The sequence below is a fragment of the Amphibalanus amphitrite genome, unplaced genomic scaffold, assembly GCF_019059575.1.
Source record: "Amphibalanus amphitrite isolate SeventyFive unplaced genomic scaffold, NRLGWU_Aamphi_draft 000012F_arrow, whole genome shotgun sequence".
Classification (NCBI taxonomy): Eukaryota; Metazoa; Arthropoda; class Thecostraca; order Balanomorpha; family Balanidae; genus Amphibalanus; species Amphibalanus amphitrite.
The window spans coordinates 1,246,737-1,270,821 of record NW_024881508.1 but is presented as its reverse complement, the minus strand read 5'-3'; the positions used below and the strand labels follow the sequence as shown (position 1 = coordinate 1,270,821).

Here is a 24,085-nt window from a genome sequence, read left to right as displayed (position 1 = left end):
GCAAAAACGATTGTCTCTGCCACGCCGTTTATGTCTCAGCACACGACATGCGCAAATCACTGAGGTCGTGACGTCACGACTTTTTCAGCCAATCAGATCACCGTTTTTCCTTATCATTTTAATCAATTTCCAAAGAAATTTAAAGTTTCTAAGTTTTTTTTTTTAGGAAACTTACATTATTATTTTTAATTTCCTATCGTTTAATACCAAAAAAGTGGTACCTTAGGTGCCTGTCCCATACCCCATTGCCTTGCCTTCTACATCTACACTGAGCAATCACAATGAACTGTTTTGGGCTACTTACGACATCTATGGATACTTTGGGCGAATATGTTGCTTGAGAACAGACCAAATTGGCTTAATCATCCAAAAATTTCCTATTAATACTGCTGTTTTTTTAAATCCAACGCAAAATTACAAATGAAAGGTCAGAGAAAGACCTGTCTCGTGAGTGTGACCAATCCCACTCACTTCTTCATTCAATCCCACTCACCACTCACTCACAAGGGAAAAAACAGTCAAAGCGAATACTCACCGAATGCATACGATACCTATTCTGACTAGAGCCTGCTTCACAATATAATAAATAAAGTCAATAAAAACGCTTCTAGGATGAACTTTCCGGCGCAACAACACAAAGAAACACGTGCTCACATACAGCAAACGCGTGGCACTGTAATTGCCGCAATACGTTTCTCCTCCATGTCGATATTCCCGCCGCTAGATGGCAGGGAACGCAGTGGTCGATAAAATGCGGCCAGTTGCCAATCCAGTAAGTAATCCATGGTGCAGCCGAGCCGTTCTCCGGGAATCCCAAACGCTCGGACATCGTCTGGCGCGCCCGCGGCTGCCAGTGCTCGGGCCAGGTGCTTACCGTGGCTTGACCCGAGGACCAAGGTGTGACGCACTGTACCAATATCATGGTCATCAAATTTGGGACGGGTATGTAAGCGAGCCAAAGAAAGCAGTTTTTAAAAACATTGAAAATTTACCTCGCGCTTTAAGAGGGAGGGGTTGACCGGACCCCCTTTTTTCACGGACAACTTGCGCAAAAAGCGGCTGAGCGCGACGAAACTTTTAGTACCCTGAAGCTAGTCAATTTTACATCTACGAAAAAAGAATCATGGCTTGACTTGACCCGTATTACCGTAAGAGACCCGTAAGAGAACTGGTCGATGCGGGACGGCCGGTCTCATATTCCGGCCGGCCGGCCGCCGCGGCGGCCGGTCGGCCCGGCCCGCCGGCGGCCGCGTTAAGTCAATGGGGACGCGGCAGCCCACGAATTCAACCGAAGATATCTCGACAATGAAATCATCTTTCTAAAATGAAGACTAACAGTACATGCAAAAATTTATTGTCTTTCTAATGGTGCCACGTGAACCACAAAAGAGTGGCAAACAGCGTGGCAAAATTAGAAAAACTGATGGGACCTCTGATCAGATTTTAGCATTGCTGACGGACGCCATTTCCAGTCCAGCGGCGGCAGCGGATTCTAAGAAAACGCATTGCGCAAAAACTATGCGGTCTTTCAAAAATGAAGAGTAATATGTTGTAGTAAAAAGACTGCTCTATGCATCAAATATAATTTTATTCCAACTCTTGGTTTAATAGGCGTGACAAATTGGCATTCCATTGTCCACCAAGCATTGGAGCGGCATTCCAGGCGGTTAAAGGAAAAGGCCATTAAATTAAAAGAGGCTGGGATAAGGAATATTTTGTCGCTGGAGACGCATCCGCCTAAATGTAAACCGTCTCAGATAAATGAGAAACATTTTATACAAAATGCCTTCAACCTTGTCTTTGCCACCAGAGGATCTGTAGCTCTCAAATACTTACGGAAAACTCACCGTGACAAACTTACCTTAAAGGTCGCCGTCCACTGCACATTGGCATCCGCCGAAAGTAAGCGCGTAATCGTCGATAAGCGCGTATTTTCGGCGTTTCCTAAAATGACGCCGTCCACTGCACAAAAAGCATCGGCAGAGGTGCTGAAAGTACGCGCTTATGTTAGTATCAAGTGTTTTGTTAATATAGGGTGCGCAAGCCACCTGAAGTCATAGAATGATAGTAATTCTGTAGGAAAATAAAAAAATAAAAATATAAAAAATGATTTAGCAGGTAAACCATGATGCAATAGATAAACAAATAAAATCCTTCGAAAATAAGCACGCGACATTTTTCTTAATACTCTTGGGTTACATACGAAGCAAATACCGCCGTCAGGAAAACAAATGTAAACAAAACATCTCAGGTAGTACCTTTTCTTGTTATTGCTTTTATACTTTATATATCTTCTTGTTATTGCTTCTATACTTTATGTATCGAGAATGGACGTCGGCTTAAGTTTGGCCCAAGCCGAGCTATTGATGATGGAGTATGACGAGGAGTGCCGTCCGAAACGTCGGCACAAGAGCTGGGTCGCTGACGTGAACCGCCGCCGCCGAGCTCGGGGGGAATTCTTCAACCTCGTACAAGAGTTGCGTACCAACGACCCTGAGCGGCACCGCACCTACTTCCGGATGACCCGCGACACTTTCGATCTCCTTCTTAGCAAGATCGGGCCAACCATCGCCAGAAAACACACCAACTTCAGAGAGCCCATCGACCCCGCGCAGCGCCTGGCCGTTACCCTTCGGTATCTGGCGTCAGGGATGGAGTTTTCGGCTCTAGCTCCCACGTACCGCCTGGGAGAGAAGACGGTCCGCGCCATAGTCTACGACACGTGTGCCGCGATCATCACCGCCGTCGGTCCGGAGGTGTTGGCCTCCCCTACTCGCCACACATGGGAGAGGAGCGAGGCCACCTTCCGAGACCGGTGGAACTTCCCAAACTGTGTGGCAGCTCTCGATGGAAAACATGTCGTCCTGCAGGCGCCAGCCAACACCGGCAGCGAATATTTCAATTACAAACACACGTTCAGCACGGTTCTCCTGGCCGCTGTGGACGGCGACTACCGATTCGTGTACGTGTCGGTGGGAAGTGCCGGGAGGGAATCGGACGGCGGCGTATTCCGCCGCAGCGACCTGGCCGCCGCCCTCCGAGACGACTCTCTGCAGCTGCCGCCGCCCAAAGCCCTGCCCGGGACCAACACCATCATGCCGCACGTCATCGTCGCCGACGAGGCGTTCCCGCTCACCACCGCCATCATGCGGCCGTATCCCGGGCGCACAGAGGCAAGACTTGGAGTCCGAGCCACGGTATTCAACTACCGCCTCTCGCGCGCTCGTCGCATCGTGGAAAATGCTTTCGGCATTCTCGCACAAACCTGGCGGATATATCGTCGGCCAATGAACGTGAACGTCCAGCACGCCTGCAAGATCGTGCACGCCACGTGCATTTTGCACAACTTCCTCCACGCGGACGAAGTCGTCGCACTGCAGGGAAGGCCTGAACTCGACCAGCAAGATCGAGCCACCGCCCCGGCCGGGCTGGCTGACGCGCTCCACCGTCTCGGGGCCAACAACTACACGCGAGCTGCCGAGCACGTGCGCGATCAGTTCGCGCGCTACTTCGCCGGTGAGGGCGCTGTACCATGGCAGATGGAGCACGCTGTCTGAGCTGCAGTCAGCTGCGCTGCAAGTGCAGCTGTTCGCCACCTACGTCTGCTGGCGCTACAGGAGGACGTGGTTGCCGTCTAGGGCATGGGGAAGTTCTGCCGTCTGCGAGTCCTACGACGACGATTGTCTGCAGCCGCCGTGTTCTCCTGTTGTTGTTGTTCGGCGCCTTGCACGGCGCTCTTCGCTGTTCGGCGGCTACGACTGAAACTGCTTGTTACGTGCCCTTGTTACGTTTTTATCTATATTGTTACATGTTATCTGTGACTATGCAAGAGCAGCATTCCTTTTCTTGCGATCAAAAATATAATACGATGAGATTCCAATGCAAGACGTTTATTTTAATCGCCCACATTTATTACGTTACAAAGATCAAACCGAATAAAACAAATGTAAAGCATGCAAAAGACATGACGAAATATGCAAAAAATAATCAGATACAACCACGCGTGATCAGATACAACCACAATGCGTGTAATGAATTTGAACGGTAATGAATTGGAATCAACACAAGTACAAAATTGATGTGCAAATAAATAATTACGGCAATTCTATAACCAAAGATAATGATGAAAAGCCGTAGCCTTATAATAAAGTTCAATGTATTGCCGAATATAATTAAACCAGAATGAGACGACAGTTTCGGGCGTAGCCCATTATCAAGTCTGACAATTCCGGATTTGAAATTTCAAATCCGGAATTGTCAGACTTGATAATGGGCTACGCCCGAAACTGTCGTCTCATTCTGGTTTAATTATATTCGGCAATACATTGAGCTTTATTATAAGGCTACTGATTCTTATCATTATCTTATTAACAATGAGCCTGAGAAAAGCGCTTGCTTACATTATCAAACATAAGCCTAGCGATTCTATAACACATTAAAAACAGCATTGATTTAAAGCAAAACAAATGCCGGGCCCTGTAGCTGTTGCAGGACTGGATATCATTCCTCATATGCCGCAGCGTGGATCAGCTGCATGATTTGGATTTTAAGAAGGGACTTCTTTCTAGTTGCCACTTGCCTGATATCCTGACCCACCAAATGTCCAAAGATGGCATCATCGTCCTCTAGCCTCTCGACGGCTTGCTGCACCTGCTCAATCGCCCGCTGCAGGATCTCCCTGGTCCCTTCGTCGGCAGCCACCCGACGGGCACGCCGGCGAGGCCTCTGGGGCTGGACTTCGCCCTGCTCTGGTCGGTCAGCGGTCGGCTCCCGAGGAGCAGAGGCCTCCTGCGCGCGATCAGCAGGCGGCGTGCGGGGTGCGGAGGCCTGCTGCGGGCGACCAGCGGTCGGCGCCCGAGGAGCAGATGCCTCCTGCGCGCGATCAGCAGGCGGCGTGCGGGGTGCCGAGGCCTGCTGCGGGCGACCAGCGGTCGGCGCCCGAGGAGCAGATGCCTCCTGCGCGCGATCAGCAGGCGGCGTGCGGGGTGCGGAGGCCTGCTGCGGGCGATCAGCAGATGGCTCCCGAGGTGTAGAGGCCCTCTGCGGGCCAGCAGGCGGCGCGCGGGGTGCGGAGTCCTGCTCCCAATCGTCGTCCACTGTCGTGAAAGAAGAAAAATTATCCATTTGCAGAGTCGGGAATCGACGACCGCTTTTCTCTAGTTTTTGTGTATAAGGTACATAATAATTTCGACTCTTGTGGGAAGGGGCATTTAATGCATTACCTTCGAATTCTATTTTTCATCTTTAGTAAAAACAAGCATCAAGTTAGATAGAGCTATTAGTACATCAATCACACCTGCTATTTTCTTTCCGAAACAAGCTTTGGTATTTGTTGATGCTTTAATGATCTACGGTCAACACACATCAAGTACGTTTGGCTAGCCTACATACATAAAACCTTCGCTGTGATCTCAAGAACTCTAAAAATGCATAATACACATAAAAAGTATCTCCATCATACTGCATAACATACGTAAACATTATAGCCTTAGTAAGAAACTGTTAACTGACCTTCCGAGAATACGAGCCATGGATCACCAGAGTGTTCTTCTTCTATGTCAGGGTTCTCCTGAAAAAGAGATTAGCATGGCTTTGACCGTGGCGCTGAGTATACAGAACGGTAATCTGTGTACCCTCGTACTTTCAGTCCTGTTCCGCCTAAACGACATAACTATATAGTTACAAGTTAGTTAGACATAAACGCCCTCCTCTTCTTGTTGTTGCTTTTTAAGTTTGGAGGTTTTGGAGTATTGGAGGTTTCACCTTGTCAGTTGATTGTTAAATTGCACAACCCACAATAGACGAATTGCAAGATAAGTAGCTACCTGACAGGATTACGCTACTACACAAAGTTCATTATTACAAGAGCGCGTCATGCAAACCGTATCGACTGCGCAAAGCATCAAACCTACCAAGTGAGGATCCTCTACAAGCGATAAGGGATCAGGATCAGCATGTGGCGCCGTCAGGTTTGTTGTCACGCTGTGAAAGGACCGTCATAAGGCAAGCATGGCGTGATTCAGCATTGGACGATAAAATGTTCAGCGGGGAAAGGGAAAGTTCATTGTGGATGGGGCGTTCAGTTGGCCGACCGTCACCAGACGGAGTAGACCGCACCCCGTACGTGTAATCTAACTTTCCGTCCAACGTTACAAATCTTATTGCGTACTAAAATATGTTATGTACAGAACTATTGATAACTAATTTCAATACAGAACAGTGACGCGAAAACAAGCTATTCAAGCAGGGGAGGTCATTTCATCTAACCTACATATTGCAACCCAAATGTTGTACTATGAAGCCCTCAGCGAAGCCCGTTTTAAAAACAATTAACTTTTTATAGAGGGGGTCACAATCAGCTCTTGTCCCACATAACATCTACAACTATAGAAAACTATACATTCATATCCATTTACATATCTGAGCTAAGCAAGCTGACAACTGGCAATAAACAATACAGAAAATGCACGCATTGTACGAATTTATCTATTACGAAAGGGAAAAACGGTAGGAGTAAAAAAAACTCACGGCTTTGGCTTGACAGAATCATTGAGGAAACTCAGCTCCCTCTGCGTGGCGCCGTCGGTGGTCGAGCTGGCAGCAGAGCCGCTCGGCGGGGCCTGCCGACACTTCATAAAATAGTCCCGGATGGACTTCCATCTTGACTTTACATCAGCAACTGAAAAAACGAAGTATTTAGTATACCTTTATTTTTTACTACATCTCTATCCTGGTATCCATTCACATGTGTACATACATACATGCATACATACACACATACATACATACATACATACATACATACATGCGTTTTGATTTCGATGATAATGATGATTAAGTCTAAACAATGGTGGACAGTTCGTCAGAAATCTTAATATAAATGTGAAGAAAAAACAGATTAGACGTCATACAGACAGATGGTGATTGGATTAGATATGGCGCCAGTGGAGGAGCTTCCTATTCAGTTGGTGGGGCGGCTACCCCACCAACTTGCCATTTTGCCCCACCAATAAGCGTTTGGCCCCCACCAACTTAAGCTCAGTTGTAGGAATTTGTTGCTTAGCAGACCAATCTTTTTCGCATTGAGGGGCTTTGAAATGTCTTTGTAGTGCAAAATATTATCTCTGTAATGAAAACAATAGATTCAGTGTTGCACCTTAACTAACATAACAATTGGACACGAATTTCTGCCCCACAAACTTCCCAAGAAAGGCTATTTTAAAATAAATTTAGTCCGAACCTTTTTGATAGGAAGGTTTCACAAGGACAGGGCCACCGCTAAGCGAAGCTTGTTGCGGTGACCTGGCTACGGCCTGCCACCAACCGCAACCATACCTGTCAGTAGGCCCATAAATATCAAGCGCCCGTCGCGCTTCGAACCCGAACTGTTATAACCGGGCACGCGTGCTCTCGCCACACGAAGTCCAACGCTCTACCAACTGATCTACGGTACCGCCATACAAAGGCTCCGCCTATGTATGGCGCCGCCGACTTCATGCTGTGTGACGTGCGTGCGTTTACGCATGGTGGGGCCGCTGGTGTTGCCCTCTATCGGTTGGTGTCTACAAGCTCCGCCAGATGTCAGTGGGGTGGTGGCTAGGCGAGCTCATTGATGTCTCCAGACCTGTATAGATCGTCTTGTGAAACGACCATTATACGCCCAAAACAAAGTCAATGTAAAAATGCATTTCAGAAATGCTCACCATTTCGTCCGGTCTCTGCCGCCACCTCCGCCCATAGCCGCAGCTTGTGCTTGCGCTGGTGATATGCTGCCTGCCGCACATTCCAAAGTGCCTCCCGCTTACGAACAGCTTCGACCAGCTGGCTGTCTCCGGGCCTATCGTGACAGAAAAGGAAGATGTCAGAGCAACAGCAGTGGGATAATTTTTGACAGATGTTGTTATAAGTTGGAGGCAAGTCTGAGAAATCTTTGAGCTTGAGAAATCTAAGATCCCCCCCCCCCCCACACACACACGTCATCGAAATACCAGCATTTAAAAATGACATTACCTTGGGAAAGATTTTGGTAATGATAGTGTCCCAAAATTTGTCGATTTGGGTGGCAAATGACACCGAAATGAAACCCATTTTCACTCTTACCTCCAATTTCTAGGAGCAATTTTGCACTCCCAATTTTCTTAGATTAAATATTTGCGTCAGGTGTTCGCTTTATATCATAGACCTACATTCTAATACACTTGTACATCATTTTATGCTCTTGGTCTCTTTCCCACCTTTTTTGGACCCATTATCTGACCGGCAATTTTCCAATCTCATTTCCTTTTAGGTGAAGAATTTTCCCCTCTGACACTCACACCAAAATACATTTTTGGGACACTGGTCTGTAATGTTAAAAAAAAAAATACCTAGAGTGGTCATCTTTGGCTTCAGGCAAAATGCTGAACCTCTGATACACAATCACTCAACCTAAAATATGACTGGCAATGAAACTGCCATGTAACTTGCCAGTCACAGGCTGCGCCGAAAATTTCAGCAGCCACCATGTGCTGACCTTGGTGCATGCGAAGTTAAGATGGACGTGCACTGAAATTTTTGGCACAATCCTGCCACTACGCTGGACATATTCGGCATAACGTGTTTTTCCAGGTTGGCAGACTCACAGTTGTTAAGAAACACATTTTATTACTTTACTTTTATTCAAATGTGCTACAGAAATGGATATGGATCAATGCAAATTTGATAACGAAGGAATGCCCATGCCGACATAAATAAATTTGGGGAAATAATCTACTTGGACATACCAGATCTGGAGTGGATTAGATACCTACAGTCTCATCCCAGACTACCTATCCCAAGTTCCATTCAGAAATAGGTATATCAACATTCAGTGGCACCTTTGAGTGGAACCCAGCAGAAGGCTGCCTGCGTCTGGAATATTGTGAATTTATTTGAGATGATCTATGATTCAAAATCAGCCTGCCACCTACCAAGGAATAAGTACCTACAGCATACCACGCCCATGATGAGTTTATGTCAGAGGTGGAGATCTCGGGGGGGGGGGGGGGTCGGGGGGTCAGGACCCCCCCCCCCTGAAAACAAATTACTGCTATGTAAGTCAATGGTACTGCATCCAGCCCGCCTCCATCTGCCCAGCCTGGAACCCCTTGAAATTTTGACAGATCTCCACCCCTGGTTTATGTCATGCATATAATAAAATTGTCAACAAAATGCTATCATTTGAAAGTCTACAAGACACAAATAATTCGAAAAAATGCTGAGATGTCGTTGCGGAGGATGAATAGAAAATCCTTGCACAATGATTTTTCCCCTTTATAGCATGAAAATAAACCTCAATTGGGTTTTTACAGGTTGTTGCTATATCAATATATAAAATATACTCACTTCATTTCAAGAAATCCCGATGCCGCCGTCTTTATTCACCGCAAAAGATAATAGTATGGTCTCGAATCTTGCGCAGTCGGCGTCAACAGCGGCAGAAAAAGCTCCCACGATTCAACTTTTCCGCCACTAAATTAAGAGCGTAAAGTAAGCGATGAAAAGATAAACATGCCGAAAGACGTTGTCGGCGGCTGGGCCGTTTCGGCGTCTACAGATTCTGCTCCTACCATTGCCTCTGTAGTAAATTCTGCCAATAAGCGCTTATTTTCGGCGGATAAAAGTGCAGTGGACGGCGACCTTAACCCTCGCCCGTATTGGTGTTTTTCCAGCCGCGAACGTATAAGGGGGGGTCCGTTGGACCCCCCCCCTTGCCGTTTCGCCCCTGATCGAGCTAGAGCTTCGCGGAAAAAACGAGCGTGTTGCCCGTGACGAGAGGAAGCCGATGATACCTAATTTTAAGATCCTAGGTCATTGGTTGACCTTGCAGGTCAGGTCAATGACCCAAAAATCGGGAAAATCGGGACCTGTTAGAACGTCGTAAAGTGTGGCTGCTATGGGGTTTTTCAGGGCGCTGATCACGAATATCATGTTAGTTTTGATCACAGATGATGTCTTTATGAATTTAGTCCAGGTCGGGTCAGGTCAGGTCAGGTCAACCAGTAGGGGTCCTGCCGGGTATTCCTAGTAGGTGTCAACCGCCTCTGACAGCTTCGTAACATGTTACGAAGGTACAAAACTACTTCGTAAACGTTCATATGGTTGCTAAATTCGAATTCAGCTCCAAAAACTGGCCTAGAAACATGTAAAACTCGAAAAAGTGAACCGAGGTCACCAAAGGTCAATGACCTGACCTGACCTTCAGGTGACCTTGACACCCACCCTAATGCATGGGGGCAACATCATATCACATGTTTGAACGCTTGAAACCAAGAAAAGTCTGCAAACGCGCGGCTAATGCGAGCCGACATACGCCGAATCGCGATTCCGGCCAAACATGGTCTCGAAAAGTAGGTCACAGGTCAAAGGTCATTGGGGTCAGGGTCATGAAATTTTCAGGGTAGGTGTAAAATTGATTAACGCGATGGTACTGAAAGTTTCGTCGCGATCGGCCGCTTTTTACGCGAGTTATTCGCGAAAAACCATGGGGGGGGGGTCCGTTCGACCCCCCCCTATACGGGCGAGGGTTAATACTGCATCTTATTCGGGCACACAACGGCTGATCCTGCAGAAATGGCAGAGGCTTCACTCCTAAGCCGATGTGACCCACAGATGATTGCCAGTCTTGGTTCTAATTAACCAATTAGGGAGCAAAAGACTGAATAGGCAGCCATGAATTCATCCCTCAACGGTCCAACCCGTGGTGAAGAACCCGGCCGTCCACTCTCACACTACTTAGATAATTGCCTACTTGCCTCACAAGTCACACACACCTAAAACGCTGCTGAGACTGGCCTGAGACGGGCTATGGCCTGTGCCATAGCCCGCCCGCTATCTTGTAAGGCATTGAATATATCATGTAAATTTTATCTAAACAATTCTTTTTTAAAGCACAGTGGAGTGTTTCAGAAAACTGAAAAACTCAGGTTCGAAGTACCCCGTCCCCAACGTACTCATCTTTTATTTAGTATTATAAATTATAATAGGTACCCATTGAATATTTTTGTTTCAATTATAAAAAAATCTGAAAACTGTAACCGTAAACCCACCGTATCGCAAAAAAAAAAATCGAAAGAAAGAAGAAATGAAGAAATAACGCAGCGCAATATACCATACTTGGCAACCCTTATGAATGCAGTTGATGGAGGGGAGGGGGGGGGGCGTATTTGTAGGAACGGAATAAAACACAAAGCATCTCAACACATAACCTGTATCAAATGTATTTACACATGCACACATTCTGTACACGCTGGTCACCGCCCCGTGGTGTCCGCTTCCCGCACGGTTCGTCGGAAGGTCATCTCAGGCTCAAAAGAAACGGTATATACCATTCGAAAGCTGACGGTGAGCTGAATCCAAAAATGTATTTTTTATCAAAATCGATCGATGGCCTTTTTTGAAAATTGCGTTTTTGTAAAAACTTAATAATCTTTTATTCAACGGGCTGTCCCGGACATTCTTGAAAACATAAACATGTATTTTTGAGTTCCAGTGAAAGCTGAACGCCAAAAGAACAATATTTAGCGAAGCAATATTTCCAAACATTAATATGCGTCTCCCACAGCCGAAAATAAGGCGCAATCACGGAGCTCAGTGTCACGATGGACCAAAGTCAGCCACACAGAAGCGTGAAATGACCCTTATCGACTCGCAGACCCGGCGCTCTCGGCCCGCCTGACCGGCCACGGAAAGAACGTTCGGCTCTCGTTCTACTAAACAAATGTAATATTTGCCACTTTAACTGTCCACATCGCTATTAAAGTTACTCATGATACCTGTGAAGAAAATTCATTGTTCTGCTTGATTTACAACATGCTTTAATTTACATTTTTCTTATACATGTTTTGTTCCATCCAGCTGCGATCAGTGCCCGCGCAGGGGAAGTGAGCGGGGTTTCACTGTCAGAGGCTGTACTGGTGACAGCTGCTCGGCCGTGCGACCGGTCAAAGGTTACCCTGCCCCGCCGGGCGCTACCCCCACTCCACCCGAGCTGAGGCCGGTGCAGCCTCTGACATTTCAGCGCGTCCAATTTTCCTTATATGGGCATGATACCAAGCTCAATTGAGCAAAGTAGACATAAACAGATGCAAATTAATGCATGATGTGAAGATGACAGAACAATGAATTTTCTTCACAGGTATCCTGAATAGCTTTAATAGCGATGTGGACAGTTAAACTGACAACTTTGACATTTGTTTAGTAGAACGAGAGCCGAACGTTCTTTCCGTGGCCGGTCAGGCGGGCCGAGAGCGCCGGGTCTGCGAGTCGATAAGGGTCATTTCACGCTTCTGTGTGGCTGACTTTGGTCCATCGTGACACTGAGCTCTGTGATTGCGCCTTATTTTTGGCTGTGGGAGACGCATATTAATGTTTGGAAATATTGCTTCGCTAAATATTGTTCTTTTGGCGTTCAGCTTTCACTGGAACTCAAAAATACATGTTTATGTTTTCAAGAATGTCCGGGACAGCCCGTTGAATAAAAGATTATTAAGTTTTTAGAAAAACGCAATTTTCAAAAAAGGCCATCGATCGATTTTGATAAAAAATACATTTTTGGATTCAGCTCACCGTAAGCTTTCGAATGGTATATATCGTTTCTTTTGAGCCTGAGATGACCTTCCGACGAACCGTGCCCGCCACCACCGCCTTCTGCGGCCAAGGCTGGAATGTCTTCACGGCACCATGCCAACGCGTCTTCCGAGCAGCGCTGGGACGTTCCAGACGCCACAGCCTGCAGCCAATGCGCCCTCCGATCAAAGGCTTGGCGCTGCAACATAGGGGCGAGACAAAATATTAGCACTTCGGATATTACAGATATAACGCATCATACTCTGGAGAGTTCCACAAAAACACTTCATTAATTTTTCACACAATGTTTAGTTGGGACCTTCCCCGTAGTCACTCGAAAACAGGTATACACTGGCACCTGGCATTAGATATAACTTACTTTGTAGTAAGGCAATATACGTTCCTGACATTAAATATAACTTACTTTGTAGTAAGACAATGTACAGGCCCCGCGGGTTTTAAGCGTAGGTTTTGTCTTTCCGGCTATAGCTTTTTCGTCTTCCGCTTTGTAGGCTTGAAGATGTGACCGATTTATTCGTATGGCTCCCTCCCATGAGCATGGAAAAAGGTTTGACCGTATGCCGGCTAGTTTCGGAGAAATTAAAAGAAAACCTCAAAATTCGCCGTTTGGGGCATTCTGACCGCGGCTTCCCTACAGTCGCCTATGACTACAGTGGCGCCACCCAACGGGTAGGGCGCTGAAACACAGAGGCATGAATGAATCCAGCGCGTGGTGAACGGTGGATAGAGGCGGGACTCGGCAGAGGCTATCACTGCGGCCCGCGAAGGGCGTCCTTGGACAGCGGGCGAGCCTTCGGGCGGTGAGGCCAGAGGTCACGACAGCCAGGCGCTGTTTGGCATGAAGGGAGGGGAGGCGCTCGCCTCAGCCAGCCTCGCCTCAGCCAACTCAGCCTGTTTGGTGGTAGTGGTGGTGGTGTGGGGGGGGGGGGGCAGGCGAGAGGGGCTAGAACGAACGGGATAAAGTAGAATGGAAATTTCGTGGCAATGTCAACTTACAATATTGATTACCTAATATGCATTTATTAAACTTACGAAAGAACTCACCATATTGAATTGAGAAACATACAGATGTTATTTATCGATGTTACCGTTTACTTTTAATGGAAACCCTACTTTTTATTAGGGGTGATAAAATGAACCCCTCTCCTTGGTTTTTCCTGAATAACTCGTGTAAATAGTGGCGGATAGCAGCGAAGCTTTCTGTGCCGTAAGTTATTTTTCTCCCCATAAGTAAATAAATGCCCATGCGGTCAGGAGTCAGGATAAGTTTGGATTTCAGGCCATCTGCAATTGAAAGCTCACACCTACCCTGAAAATTTCATGAACCTGACCAAAATGACCTCTGGTCTGTGACCAGTTTCTAGAGCCCATTATAGGCCAGAATTCGGCGTGTCATGTCTTATTAACCGTTCGTTTCTAGACTTAAGATTAGAAACGTTCCAACATGTGAAATTGTGTTTGGTCCCTTGTGTCTTATTTGGCCGGGGCCAGCGGTGGAACTTGGCCGGTGCCTTCAGGGCTGCTTAACTACAAATTTGCCGATCTGCGGAGCGTATGGAGCCAATCTAGCCAGGTTTAAAAGCATCAAAACCACTAGGAATAGCATTGTAGCACAGCCAATCTTCAAGCTTTCCGCGCCCCTAGAATATCTGCTGTTTAGCTGCCGGTTTCCGGTCACATGGCCTAAAGGCGCGGTCACTAGCGATGGAAGTGGAAACACGTTGGGCAGGCTAGCTGTGAGAAGGATTAACGTTCATTTTGAATCCGTGCATTGTCGCTTAACCTTCGCCCTGGTGGGGGGGGGGGCATTTTGCCCCCCCCCCCTGTGGTTTTTCAGCGATAACTCAGAAACCACTTGAGTTAGCGCCCTGAAACTTTGTATAGCTGTTTATTCAACATTTTTACATCATGTCCTTTTTTGGGGGGTTCGGGTCAGGTCAGGTCAGGTCACAAGGTCACCAAAACTGACACCACCTCTAAAAAAGTTCAAAGCTCTCTCAAAGGCACAGCTTTTATCCGATCGATGTAAAATTTACAGCACTTGAAGATGTCACCCAGCTCTACAAAATGGCTATCTCGGATTTTTTTATAAATGTGACCTAAGGTCAGGTCAGGTCATCGCTGCTCCCCATTATAAGTCAATGGGAGAATCGAAAAGTAGTTGTTTTTCAGCTAAATCGGGCGTGATTGTTCCTATATTTCGTTATTGAAGTGTCTTGGGTCAGCAAATCACAGCCCATGTGAAACCAGTTGCTTGTGACCTCGCTGAGGTCACGCTAGGTCATCTCCCTGGTCACCAGAGGTCACCAGCGGTTTTTCTGCACTTACTTGTTATTGAATAGAGATAGAGACTCCGTTCGACGTTTATCGTGTTTGTCTCGTCAATGCGGATCGAATGATATGCAGCATGACCTATTTCGGTAAGGTCATGACCTTGACCTGAGGTCAAATTTTCAAAATGACCTTTCGAGGTCAAACTATATATCATTCGACGCGTCTCGACGAGCCAAGCACGATGGTGCATGAATCGTTTCTCTATTTTCTCGTGAATGCATGCTATAGTTAAAAACATTTTCAACGAAATTTGCCAAGTTGACCTTGCATGACCTCTGTAGGCCAAACCGTTGAGCTGAGGTCAAATCTGACGAACCTTGGCGAAAGAGCTTGAAAAGAGCTATCGATTGCTTTTTTCCGCGGCTCTCTAGCTCTTCTAGTTTCCGAGCTACAGCGGAATATGTCCGGCAACACCGAAAACACTGAAATTTGACCTATGATGACCTCTAGCGACCTCAATATTGACCTTAGCGAAAAAATGACCGAAATACTTTCGAACGTACTTGTTATGGGCTTTCGTTTGCTTTTTTCCGCGTCTTCCTAGCCCTCTTCGTTTTCGAGTTAGACGGGGGGGGTCATTTTGGCCCCCCCCCCACCAGGGCGAAGGTGGCTCAGACCCACACCAGGGCGCGGGTTAATACCTATACCGACCGTTTTCTAAAAAGGCTATTTTTTTCTCTCTCTCTCTCTCTCGCTCTCGCTCTCGCTCTTTCTCGCTCTCTGCGTCTCTCTGTCTCTGTCTCTGTGTCTGTCTCGTCGGGAGGCCAGCTCTGGTCATCCTATGGAGCACTTCGCACATAGGCGGCGTAACGGAAACGGCACCGGGGCACCGTGCCCCCCTTTGATTTTGGCATTTTAACATAAGCCCCTGGACGTTGCATGGAAAGAATGGGACAAAAAGTCGGTAGTGCCCCCCCCCCTCCCCAATTGAAGGTGTTCCGCCGCTACTGACTTCGCATAATCCCCCCCCCCTCTCTCTCTCTCCCTCTCTCCCTCTCTCTCCCTCTCTCCCTCTCTCCCTCTCTCTCTCTCTCTCTCTCTCTCTCTCTCGCTCACGACAAACGGCAAAAACTTCTAGGCAGGTCTAGACCCTTCCGACTATTGGGTCATTAAACTGACTTGGAAGGTCAGCGTATGACCTATGATCAACGATTGGCCTATATGTATAATCTATAAATTGTGTATCATCGGCTTCCTCTCGTCACGTGCAACATGCTCCTTCTTTTCAAGAAGCTCTGGTTTGATCAAAAGCCGATCAACTGTGAGGTCTGATCCATCCCCGCCCAAACGTTAGCGCCTGCGAAAACGACGATATGGGTGCGAGTTATGGCATATTCCTATATAAACAATGTTATGTTTTGCTTTTTTAGTGGCTTACATCCATTTTGTTCTAAAAATAACGCAAAAAATCAGCATACAGTGATGGTACTTAAAGGTAGTGTGCCACCTTTGAAAGATTTCCCATTTTATTTTTCCTAGGATAAGAAGCTTCTGTTTTTACCTAATATCGCAAAAAAAAATCAAAAATGGGCCTGGAATAGTGCCTTTTTCGCCTAAAAGTTTATCGGTTTTTAGATATGTATAACAACTGTAGTGGGCTCACCTGCAAACAGGCGTCGGGCAACAATCGCGAATGCGGCGCACTTGTGACAATAAGCAAAGGTCATTATAGTGTTACGACCATACGACGTACGGGAATGAGTTATCAGCTGTCTAATCGTAGACAACACAATGTCGAGCCTTAAACTGTAAGCCCGTATTGGTATTGTTTCTTTTATTTGGCTGTCGAACATTATTTATGGTTTGAAATATGATTTTATGTAAAATAATTGATATTAAAAAGCCGTCTTATAAGTTATGACCCCTTTTCACCACACGCAAGTGGCAGAAATGACAATGATCAGCTGACGCATTTTTCTTGGCCGAAGTCAGAGCGCGCAGCCCGACGCACCACCACCGCACCACAAAGTATGAGCAGAAGCCGCGCCCAAAGCCAGGGCCCCGGTAACGTGAGGTAGCCGAGTCGGGGCAGCGTGCGCTGACCCAAGCCGGGGCCGCAGCTTTGGGCGCGGTCTACCGCATCCCCGCGGGCAGCCCCGGGCTATCACATGACACCGGGAGGACGCGAGGCTCCGGCTTGGGTCAGCGCACGCTGCCCTGACTCGGCTACCTCACGTTACCGGGGCCCTGGCTTTGGGCGTGGTCTACCGCACCACCTAACAGGCGTGTTCGAAACCGCAGGAGCTGATGATGAACGGGTTTATCGAAACTTGATTGGATGAGCATATCGGTAATAGCGATTTCAGTGTGTGCATTTATTGTTCATAGTGGTGTGAAATGTGGTTGGGGTACGACCGACAACCCGTCGGGGCGAATTTCGCACTGGGGTACTCAAAATTTGAAGAATTTAAGACGTTTCCATGAGTTTTGAAGGTATGGATAAGTTCTAAAAATCCGGTTCTCCTTATCTGGGCCATTAACTCCATACGGTCCAAGAAAGCTGGCACACTACCTTTAAACTTTTACGCCTAGTTTCCTTTTTAATAATGCTGCGATTGCATTCATGCAACATATTTCTTGGTCAGTTTTGTGACAAAGTTTTGGAAATATAGTGCGGCAGAAAGCAAAACTTTGTTGTGAAACGACCTCCAGCCTCAGCAGGTCACGGTTAACCCTCGCCCCGTTGGGGGTTGGGCAATATAGCGCAATATAGCGTGTATTTTCCTGAATAGCAAGAAAACGGCGGCGCGCAGCCCCGCCAAATTTTCAATAGCTACCCGGGCATCAATTTGACACCTTCACACAAAACTTCAAGTCTTAGGTTACCCAAGGTCAGGGGTTATTGAGGTCAAACTGAGGTCATGTTCGAGCAAAAATGAGCAAAAAACATTAAATCTTGAAACGCTCACATGATAAAAGCTACAGTTAACAAGCAATTTCGAAGCTCTATATCTGGTCGTGCAGAGAAAAAACGGCGCTACAAAACCGCTATCTGGGATTTTAAAACTTTTGAGCTTTTGACCCCCAAATTGAAAAATTGGTCTGTTATAAAATTTAAAAAAAAATCGAGTTTAAAAAACGGAATATATATGATAGTCCCTGTTCTCGGTGATCTACATAACAAATTGTAGATCGGTGCCTCCTTTTTTTGGCCAAGTTATAGCGAAAAACTGTTCAAAATTGATGACGTCTATTTTTAACTCAATTTGTAACAATTCTAGACTACGTAGCGCAAAACAAAGACCAGCATTAGACTCTCCGTGACGAGCTGCATCGAAACGATACCCTTTTTAAGCAAAAATGTCAAATTAGAAATTTGACCTGATTTGACCTGACCTTTACCTGACCTTCACCAGAACATAACCCAAACTGGCCCCCAAGGGTTGCCTGACCCACATAATCGAATTTGTCATGTAAAATGGACCAGACAACATGCATCACATAATAGTTATCTTCATATTGTGACTGTCAGTGACCTGGCCTCTGTGACCTGACCTGGTATCAGTGACCCCAAATAGTAAAATATGTGTTTGACGAACAATTCCCCATCGAAAATAATTGTTATTCATCGATTCCTTATCGATGAATGGCATGCATTTTACTCGATTTTACAACACATTTCTTGTAATGCCTGTAAACGGTGAAAATTCGACATTTGACCTGAACTGTGACGTCATCGGTTTGACCTAGGTCAATGAAATTGAGCCAAAATGTATTTCCTCGTTGGGGCCATCCAACACCGTTTGCTGCTTGTCGTTATTTTGCGTGGTTCTCGAGATCTTGGGGGGGGGGGGCAAAATGCTCCCCCCATGGGACCGATGCTCGGGAGACCATAACGGGGCGCGGGTTAAATGACAGAATCCCAAGAAATAACATTACAGTCGTCTCCCGGCTTCCGCTAAAACTTTGGACGACTACCTATGAATCGGCACGCTGCCGGCTCACCCCGCCCGCTGGCTACGGGTGGCCTCGACCGTTCAATGCCGATTGGCCAACGGCCGAAGTCGTGTGCTGGTCAGCAGGCAGAGAGGACGGGACGCGGTACTGGACATTGTGAGTGACCTCTGACCTTTCCCCGTCCCCTGACGGCATGCCGTGTCGCCGGCCCAGGCGATAGAAACCGGTTTTAGCCTCTACGCAGGCTGGCACTCTAACCCTTCCCTCCCCACTTTACTATGTGCCGTAGTACGCGCTCGCGAGTAACTGGGCGGAGCAAATGGTCACCGATACAGAGGCGGAACTGGTTGCCCTCCCGCTCGCCGAGCGACCTACCGCTAAAACCTGCGAGACCTGTACGTTCTTAATATTTTGGTACAAATTTGACTGGTGCCAAAGACATGTTTTACGCTTTTTCAGTTTTTCACTCACAGTTACCGTATTCAAGGTGAGCAATGCCACCAACAAAGCCGTACCTTCAATTGTCGGTAACCGACCGGGCCGTCTCCTCCAACGACCGGACCGCGTCCTCCGACGAGCCTAATGGCTCGCATGCCTCTTGACCCATGCTGGATGCCGCACCTCCGGTTTTGAAGAACAACAGCCGGTTTGCTTTTTGAAGCACTTGGAGTGGGCCGTGATTGAAGTTGCTATTGCGATAATAGGAAGTTTTCGCTAGATCGTTTGCCTTTTCCACACTTTGCTGGTTAAATTTTCCTAAGCATCCATGCAGCCGAACAAGTTCATGACAGTGGTGGGACAGGATGTGAATATACGGGGTGACGGCAATCTTTTGGTACAGGGCACAAAACATAGTAATGAAAGCATGCGTCGTGACACGGATTTCTTCAGGGTCAGAATAATTTTTCAGGAGGTCATAGCATGACCGAAACTTTCGATGCAGAGCCTGAATCTGTTTCGCACGAATGACACCAGGTACCTATAGCCAAAGGGTCTTGGCAAAGTAAATTTAGCAGGCGCTCACGGTCACGAGAATTCAAGCCTGAAAACTCTAACGCGCCACGTTCGTTTTTGCGTAGACGATTTTTAACACCAATGGCCTCCAAGGCCGATTGTAACCTTGCGCTCGTGATAGTAAAAAAAAAAGAAAGAAATATAACCTGAATTCTCGCGTTGTGTTTTAAAAGAAGATGTTCCTTCTGGCTTTTATTGCCTTTAACCAAAAGAGGTTAGTAAAAGTGTGGCCGCAAGTGACCAGGCCCGACAGTCGAATGCCCGGGGGCTCTGCCCGCTCCGGCCCGGCCACGGCTCGGCCGGCACACAATGTTACACGTCACACATGTACGTCATATCCCGGGGCCAATCTGGAAGGGATTACCATATAAGGAATTAAAGCTGGGCGGTCGGCAAGGAGGCTAATTGAGAGGACAGGGAAGTTACTTCGTTACATCACAACTGCGAGGTCCTTTTGAAATTTGATTCCAATAAATCATAATTTCAACTTCAATTACTTTATGGGAAAGGATATGACGTACAACACAAGTTAGTCATATCATTCACAACACAACCACACATAATACAACACAACATAACACAATATAACACAACACTAGCGATATATAAGAACAGAAAAGACGGTCGATGATAGTAAAGTCTCGTAGTTGAAGAAGTAGTTACTGTTTATAAGAGTCTACCAGTTCAGTTCAAAGTTCACTTCTGGTTGCCGTTCATGTGACTCACTCACCCATTTCTGCCTCTGTCACTTACACTATTGCTCAATGTTCATACTTTCAGTCTCTATCGAACCATTAAAAGTCCACTGATACTGTGCCGGGGCACCGGGGCGATGGGGTCCAGGTGAACAGGTGTCGGGGACACGGTGCTGATGTAGGACGTTCCGCCGGCTGTGGGGTCCCGTGGGCGGCTCTGGTGCTCACCGCGCACCACGAGACCCGGAGGGCATCGAGTGTGTACCCAGTGCCGGGCGGAACGACGTTACCGTTGGTCAGCAGAGCACCGAGTCCGGGCGGCTTCGTTGTGTCGCCGACGTCAGGTCTGTCACCCGACAGCAGCAGCGTCAGCTGATGCGCCGCGCCTGTGTGGTGTCACCTGGGGTACCCGTTGACCGGCGGCAGCCTGGCAGGTCATCCAGTCTTTGTCTCCATGACCGGCTGCGACCTCGGTGCCAGTCAGCCTCTGTGGTGTCTGGCGGCCTCCGGGGCCCGGTTTCATATCTCTCGGTTCGATAGGCTGGTCTTTTGTTTCTGCCGAGACAAAGAAGACGAGCGGCAGTATCTTATGGGCGGTGACAGATGGGGAGCCAAGTCAGGTGTTTGTCGTGTCCTCCAGGGCTGGTGTCGGTCGTTTGGTCCGGTGCAGAGTCGTCATGAGTCGAGTCGGGGTAGGATTTATGTCAGGGGATGAGAAGTCGGGGCGGACAGAGGGGCTGAACGTCAGACATCGGGCGTACTTTACGGTTAAAAGCACTAACACAACCAATGCTTCACTTATCAATGTTAACTACTTAGTTAACCGTTATTTAATAACATATTTAACATTTAGATATATTAATTTCCGTAAGTAATTTAACTGGTCAATACACCGATGTCGTCGGTGCTTTGAAAAACGACAAGAAACTTGGTAATTTAACATTTTAACACGGTATGGTAACTTTGACACATACGTCCTTAATCTCTGCGTCGAAGTAGGGCATTGTATCGTCAAGTGATAGAAAAGTACATTAGTATAGACGGGTTGTTGAGATATTAGAACGATAAAAGGATAAAACCAATCCGTCCACATCTGCAAACACACAACAATTCATGAGTTAGTATGGTTAGACACTGTGTTGTCGTACAGACAACACGTCAATATCAAAAATGAACTTTACGGCATTCTAGCCGTCCGGAACATCCGTTACATCTGACATACTAGCCAGTGTACTAATAATGGCACATTACGGCATTCTAGCCGTCCAAATCATACGTTACAACTGACGTCCTGGTCAGTGTACATAGCATACCGCTCAGGCACGTCTGCCATTTGACGGTAGCGCGGCAGCGTCCTCTCGGTTAGGTAGCGCTGCGATTTGATGCATGAGCTCCTGCATCATGTCCAAACTACGTGCTAACAACATGTTTTTAGTAGGGTTAGTAGCACTCACACTTTGCACACATTCACCGGCTGACTGTTCCATATCAGAATCCACGTCTGACTGACCATGACAAGAAAATTTCGACGGGGGGGCTTGAGTTTCAGAATCGGACGACAGTGACTCAGAGAGAACACGAGGCCTCTTGACAGGAACGTGCGGCATCACGTCAAGCTTATATTGTTTTTCCTTTTAATTTAAATTCATTACGAGGACAACGTGTTTAGGTGATTCTGCAATTCGTTTGGACGTGTCCGATTTGATCAAATTTCACGCTAATTGGCCGTCCGTCCTTGGTCTATGGGTACCACGATGTACCGCGTGGTACCTGCTTTGCATTTGTGACCGACTGTGGCGGTCGGGTGGTATCTAGCATGTTGCCAGATGGCCTGGGTTGATGGGCATTGAGGCTTGGCAGCCATTACGAAACACGTTAGTCAAAACACTATACGGTTACACAACACACAAATCAACAAATACAATTTAACAAATGCAAAGTTGCAACACAAAAACAATAAAGAGATGTGATCGAATTAGTTTTACGGAAAATAGGAAAGAAAACCGACTGACTGATGACTGACGAGTAGTAGTAGAAGATGACGTACCGTTAATGTTGATGAAGAATGAAGAAGAAGAATTTTAAGACGAAGCTTGTAGTCCCGACGTATCCGGGTCTCACGGCGCCAATTTGTAACCTTGCGCTCGTGATAGTAAAAAAAGAAGAAATATAACCTGAATTCTCGCGTTGTGTTTTAAAAGAAGATGTTCCTTCTGGCTTTTATTGCCTTTAACCAAAAGAGGTTAGTAAAAGTGTGGCCGCAAGTGACCAGGCCCGACAGTCGAATGCCCGGGGGCTCTGCCCGCTCCGGCCCGGCCACGGCTCGGCCGGCACACAATGTTACACGTCACACATGTACGTCATATCCCGGGGCCAATCTGGAAGGGATTACCATATAAGGAATTAAAGCTGGGCGGTCGGCAAGGAGGCTAATTGAGAGGACAGGGAAGTTACTTCGTTACACCGATTGGAAGGCTCGAAGGGCATCGGGAGTTTCCGCCAATTCTTTGACGGCAAAGTCGAACAGTTTATCAGTCACCCTGAAAACAGGTGCATGGTATCGACTGCGGTGTCAACCAGTACAAAGCATGGTAATAAACTTTTGAGCTTACAACCTGGCTTGCTGGGAGCTAGACCACTGCGCCACTTCAAACCGCCCTTAAAATAGTCTACGTTTTTCTGTTCGCAGTAAACACAAGCGTTTTGGCTATTCGCAGCCTTCATACCAAACGCCAAAAGCATAAATTTGTAATCAGCAACAAAAATAAAGTGAGCAAACGAAAGCCCAAATTTTGAAGTAAAGCCGTTCTCCTGTATCTGTTCCATCTCGTCACTGAATGTTTTCAGTGTGTCGGCCATGCTAGAGTACGACTCCGGAGTGGTGCGGATGGCCAAGACGTGAGGCCCACGCGCAGGCTGTTCCTCATCAATTAGAGTGATTGTGATGTTCGTGAATGTCTGGTACTTCCCCACAGGGGCTCCATCACCTGAAACAAAAAACAGTTTGCCTTGACTCCTGCCTAAATTATCTAGTCCAAGCGACTGGAGCTGAGAACCGGTCTTCACTCGCGACACGCAGAGCTATTGACGATGATTTTGCTCCTCTTTCTTCTAGTTCAGCACTTCTTTTGGGGGTGACACCCCTTCACGCAAACCTTTTGAGACAATCAAATAAAAATAAAATAAAATGCATAGCAAAATGCACTGAGGCCTACCTGGGACACTACATTTTCGGGACGCTACGTTGTTAGTGTACTCAGCAAACGTAAAATGAGGACATTTTTTACCTGAAAATTTCACGCGTAGAGGCTGCTCCTTTGGATATTGGCGATTCACGGCTGCCAGTGTGTGCCAGTTAGGGAGGTAGGTACCAATGTGAATTTTTCAAAACGGTATCCAGAAGTTTTCCATCGTATTATTTTTTGTCGGGAAGGTAGATTGGGCACTTTGGCGCGCCTTGGGTAGCGTAGACCGGCCTCAACTTGACACAGCAGCTCGTCCGCCACTGCCACGACCGTTGCAGGAGGGCCACTCAGCAG

The 24,085-nt window shown here is 47.1% G+C and overlaps 2 protein-coding genes across 4 annotated transcripts; one reads left to right on the top strand and one right to left on the bottom strand.

Moving 5' to 3' along the window:
* The first annotated feature begins 2,369 nt into the window (after nucleotides 1-2,369).
* Nucleotides 2,370-3,557, top strand: LOC122383596 (protein ALP1-like). The gene has a single exon (XM_043370191.1). It carries the CDS (start codon nucleotides 2,370-2,372, stop codon nucleotides 3,555-3,557), a length of 1,188 nt encoding a protein of 395 aa, XP_043226126.1.
* A 317-nt stretch (nucleotides 3,558-3,874) lies between these two features.
* LOC122383182 (translation initiation factor IF-2-like) lies at nucleotides 3,875-9,598 on the bottom strand. 3 transcript variants are annotated; one of them, XM_043369347.1, is made up of 6 exons: nucleotides 9,364-9,598; nucleotides 7,704-7,837; nucleotides 6,529-6,679; nucleotides 5,913-5,982; nucleotides 5,512-5,569; nucleotides 3,875-5,096 (listed from the first exon to the last, which is right to left on the bottom strand). In XM_043369347.1, exons 1-6 carry the CDS (start codon nucleotides 9,366-9,368, stop codon nucleotides 4,501-4,503), a joined length of 1,014 nt encoding a protein of 337 aa, XP_043225282.1. In that variant the 5' UTR covers nucleotides 9,369-9,598; the 3' UTR covers nucleotides 3,875-4,500. The 3 variants fall into 3 exon arrangements, 2 of the variants coding, with proteins under 2 accessions (XP_043225282.1, XP_043225289.1); XM_043369354.1 differs by lacking the exon at nucleotides 9,364-9,598 and adding an exon at nucleotides 8,101-8,308; XR_006256800.1 differs by lacking the exon at nucleotides 5,913-5,982 and having other exon boundaries at nucleotides 9,364-9,577.
* Between the last annotated feature and the right edge of the window lie 14,487 nt (nucleotides 9,599-24,085).

What these genes read in the sequence shown, in the direction of transcription:
- LOC122383596 (XM_043370191.1), top strand. Translation starts at nt 2,370, where the DNA reads ATGGAGTATGACGAGGAGTGCCGTCCGAAACGTCGGCACAAGAGCTGG.
- LOC122383182 (XM_043369347.1), bottom strand. An exon ending in GATTCTGTCAAGCCAAAGCC is followed by an intron (nt 5,983 to 6,528) that starts GTGAGTTTTTTT and finishes GTCCTTTCACAG; the next exon opens with CGTGACAACAAACCTGACGG. An exon ending in ATGGCTCGTATTCTCGGAAG is followed by an intron (nt 5,097 to 5,511) that starts GTCAGTTAACAG and finishes CTTTCACGACAG; the next exon opens with TGGACGACGATTGGGAGCAG.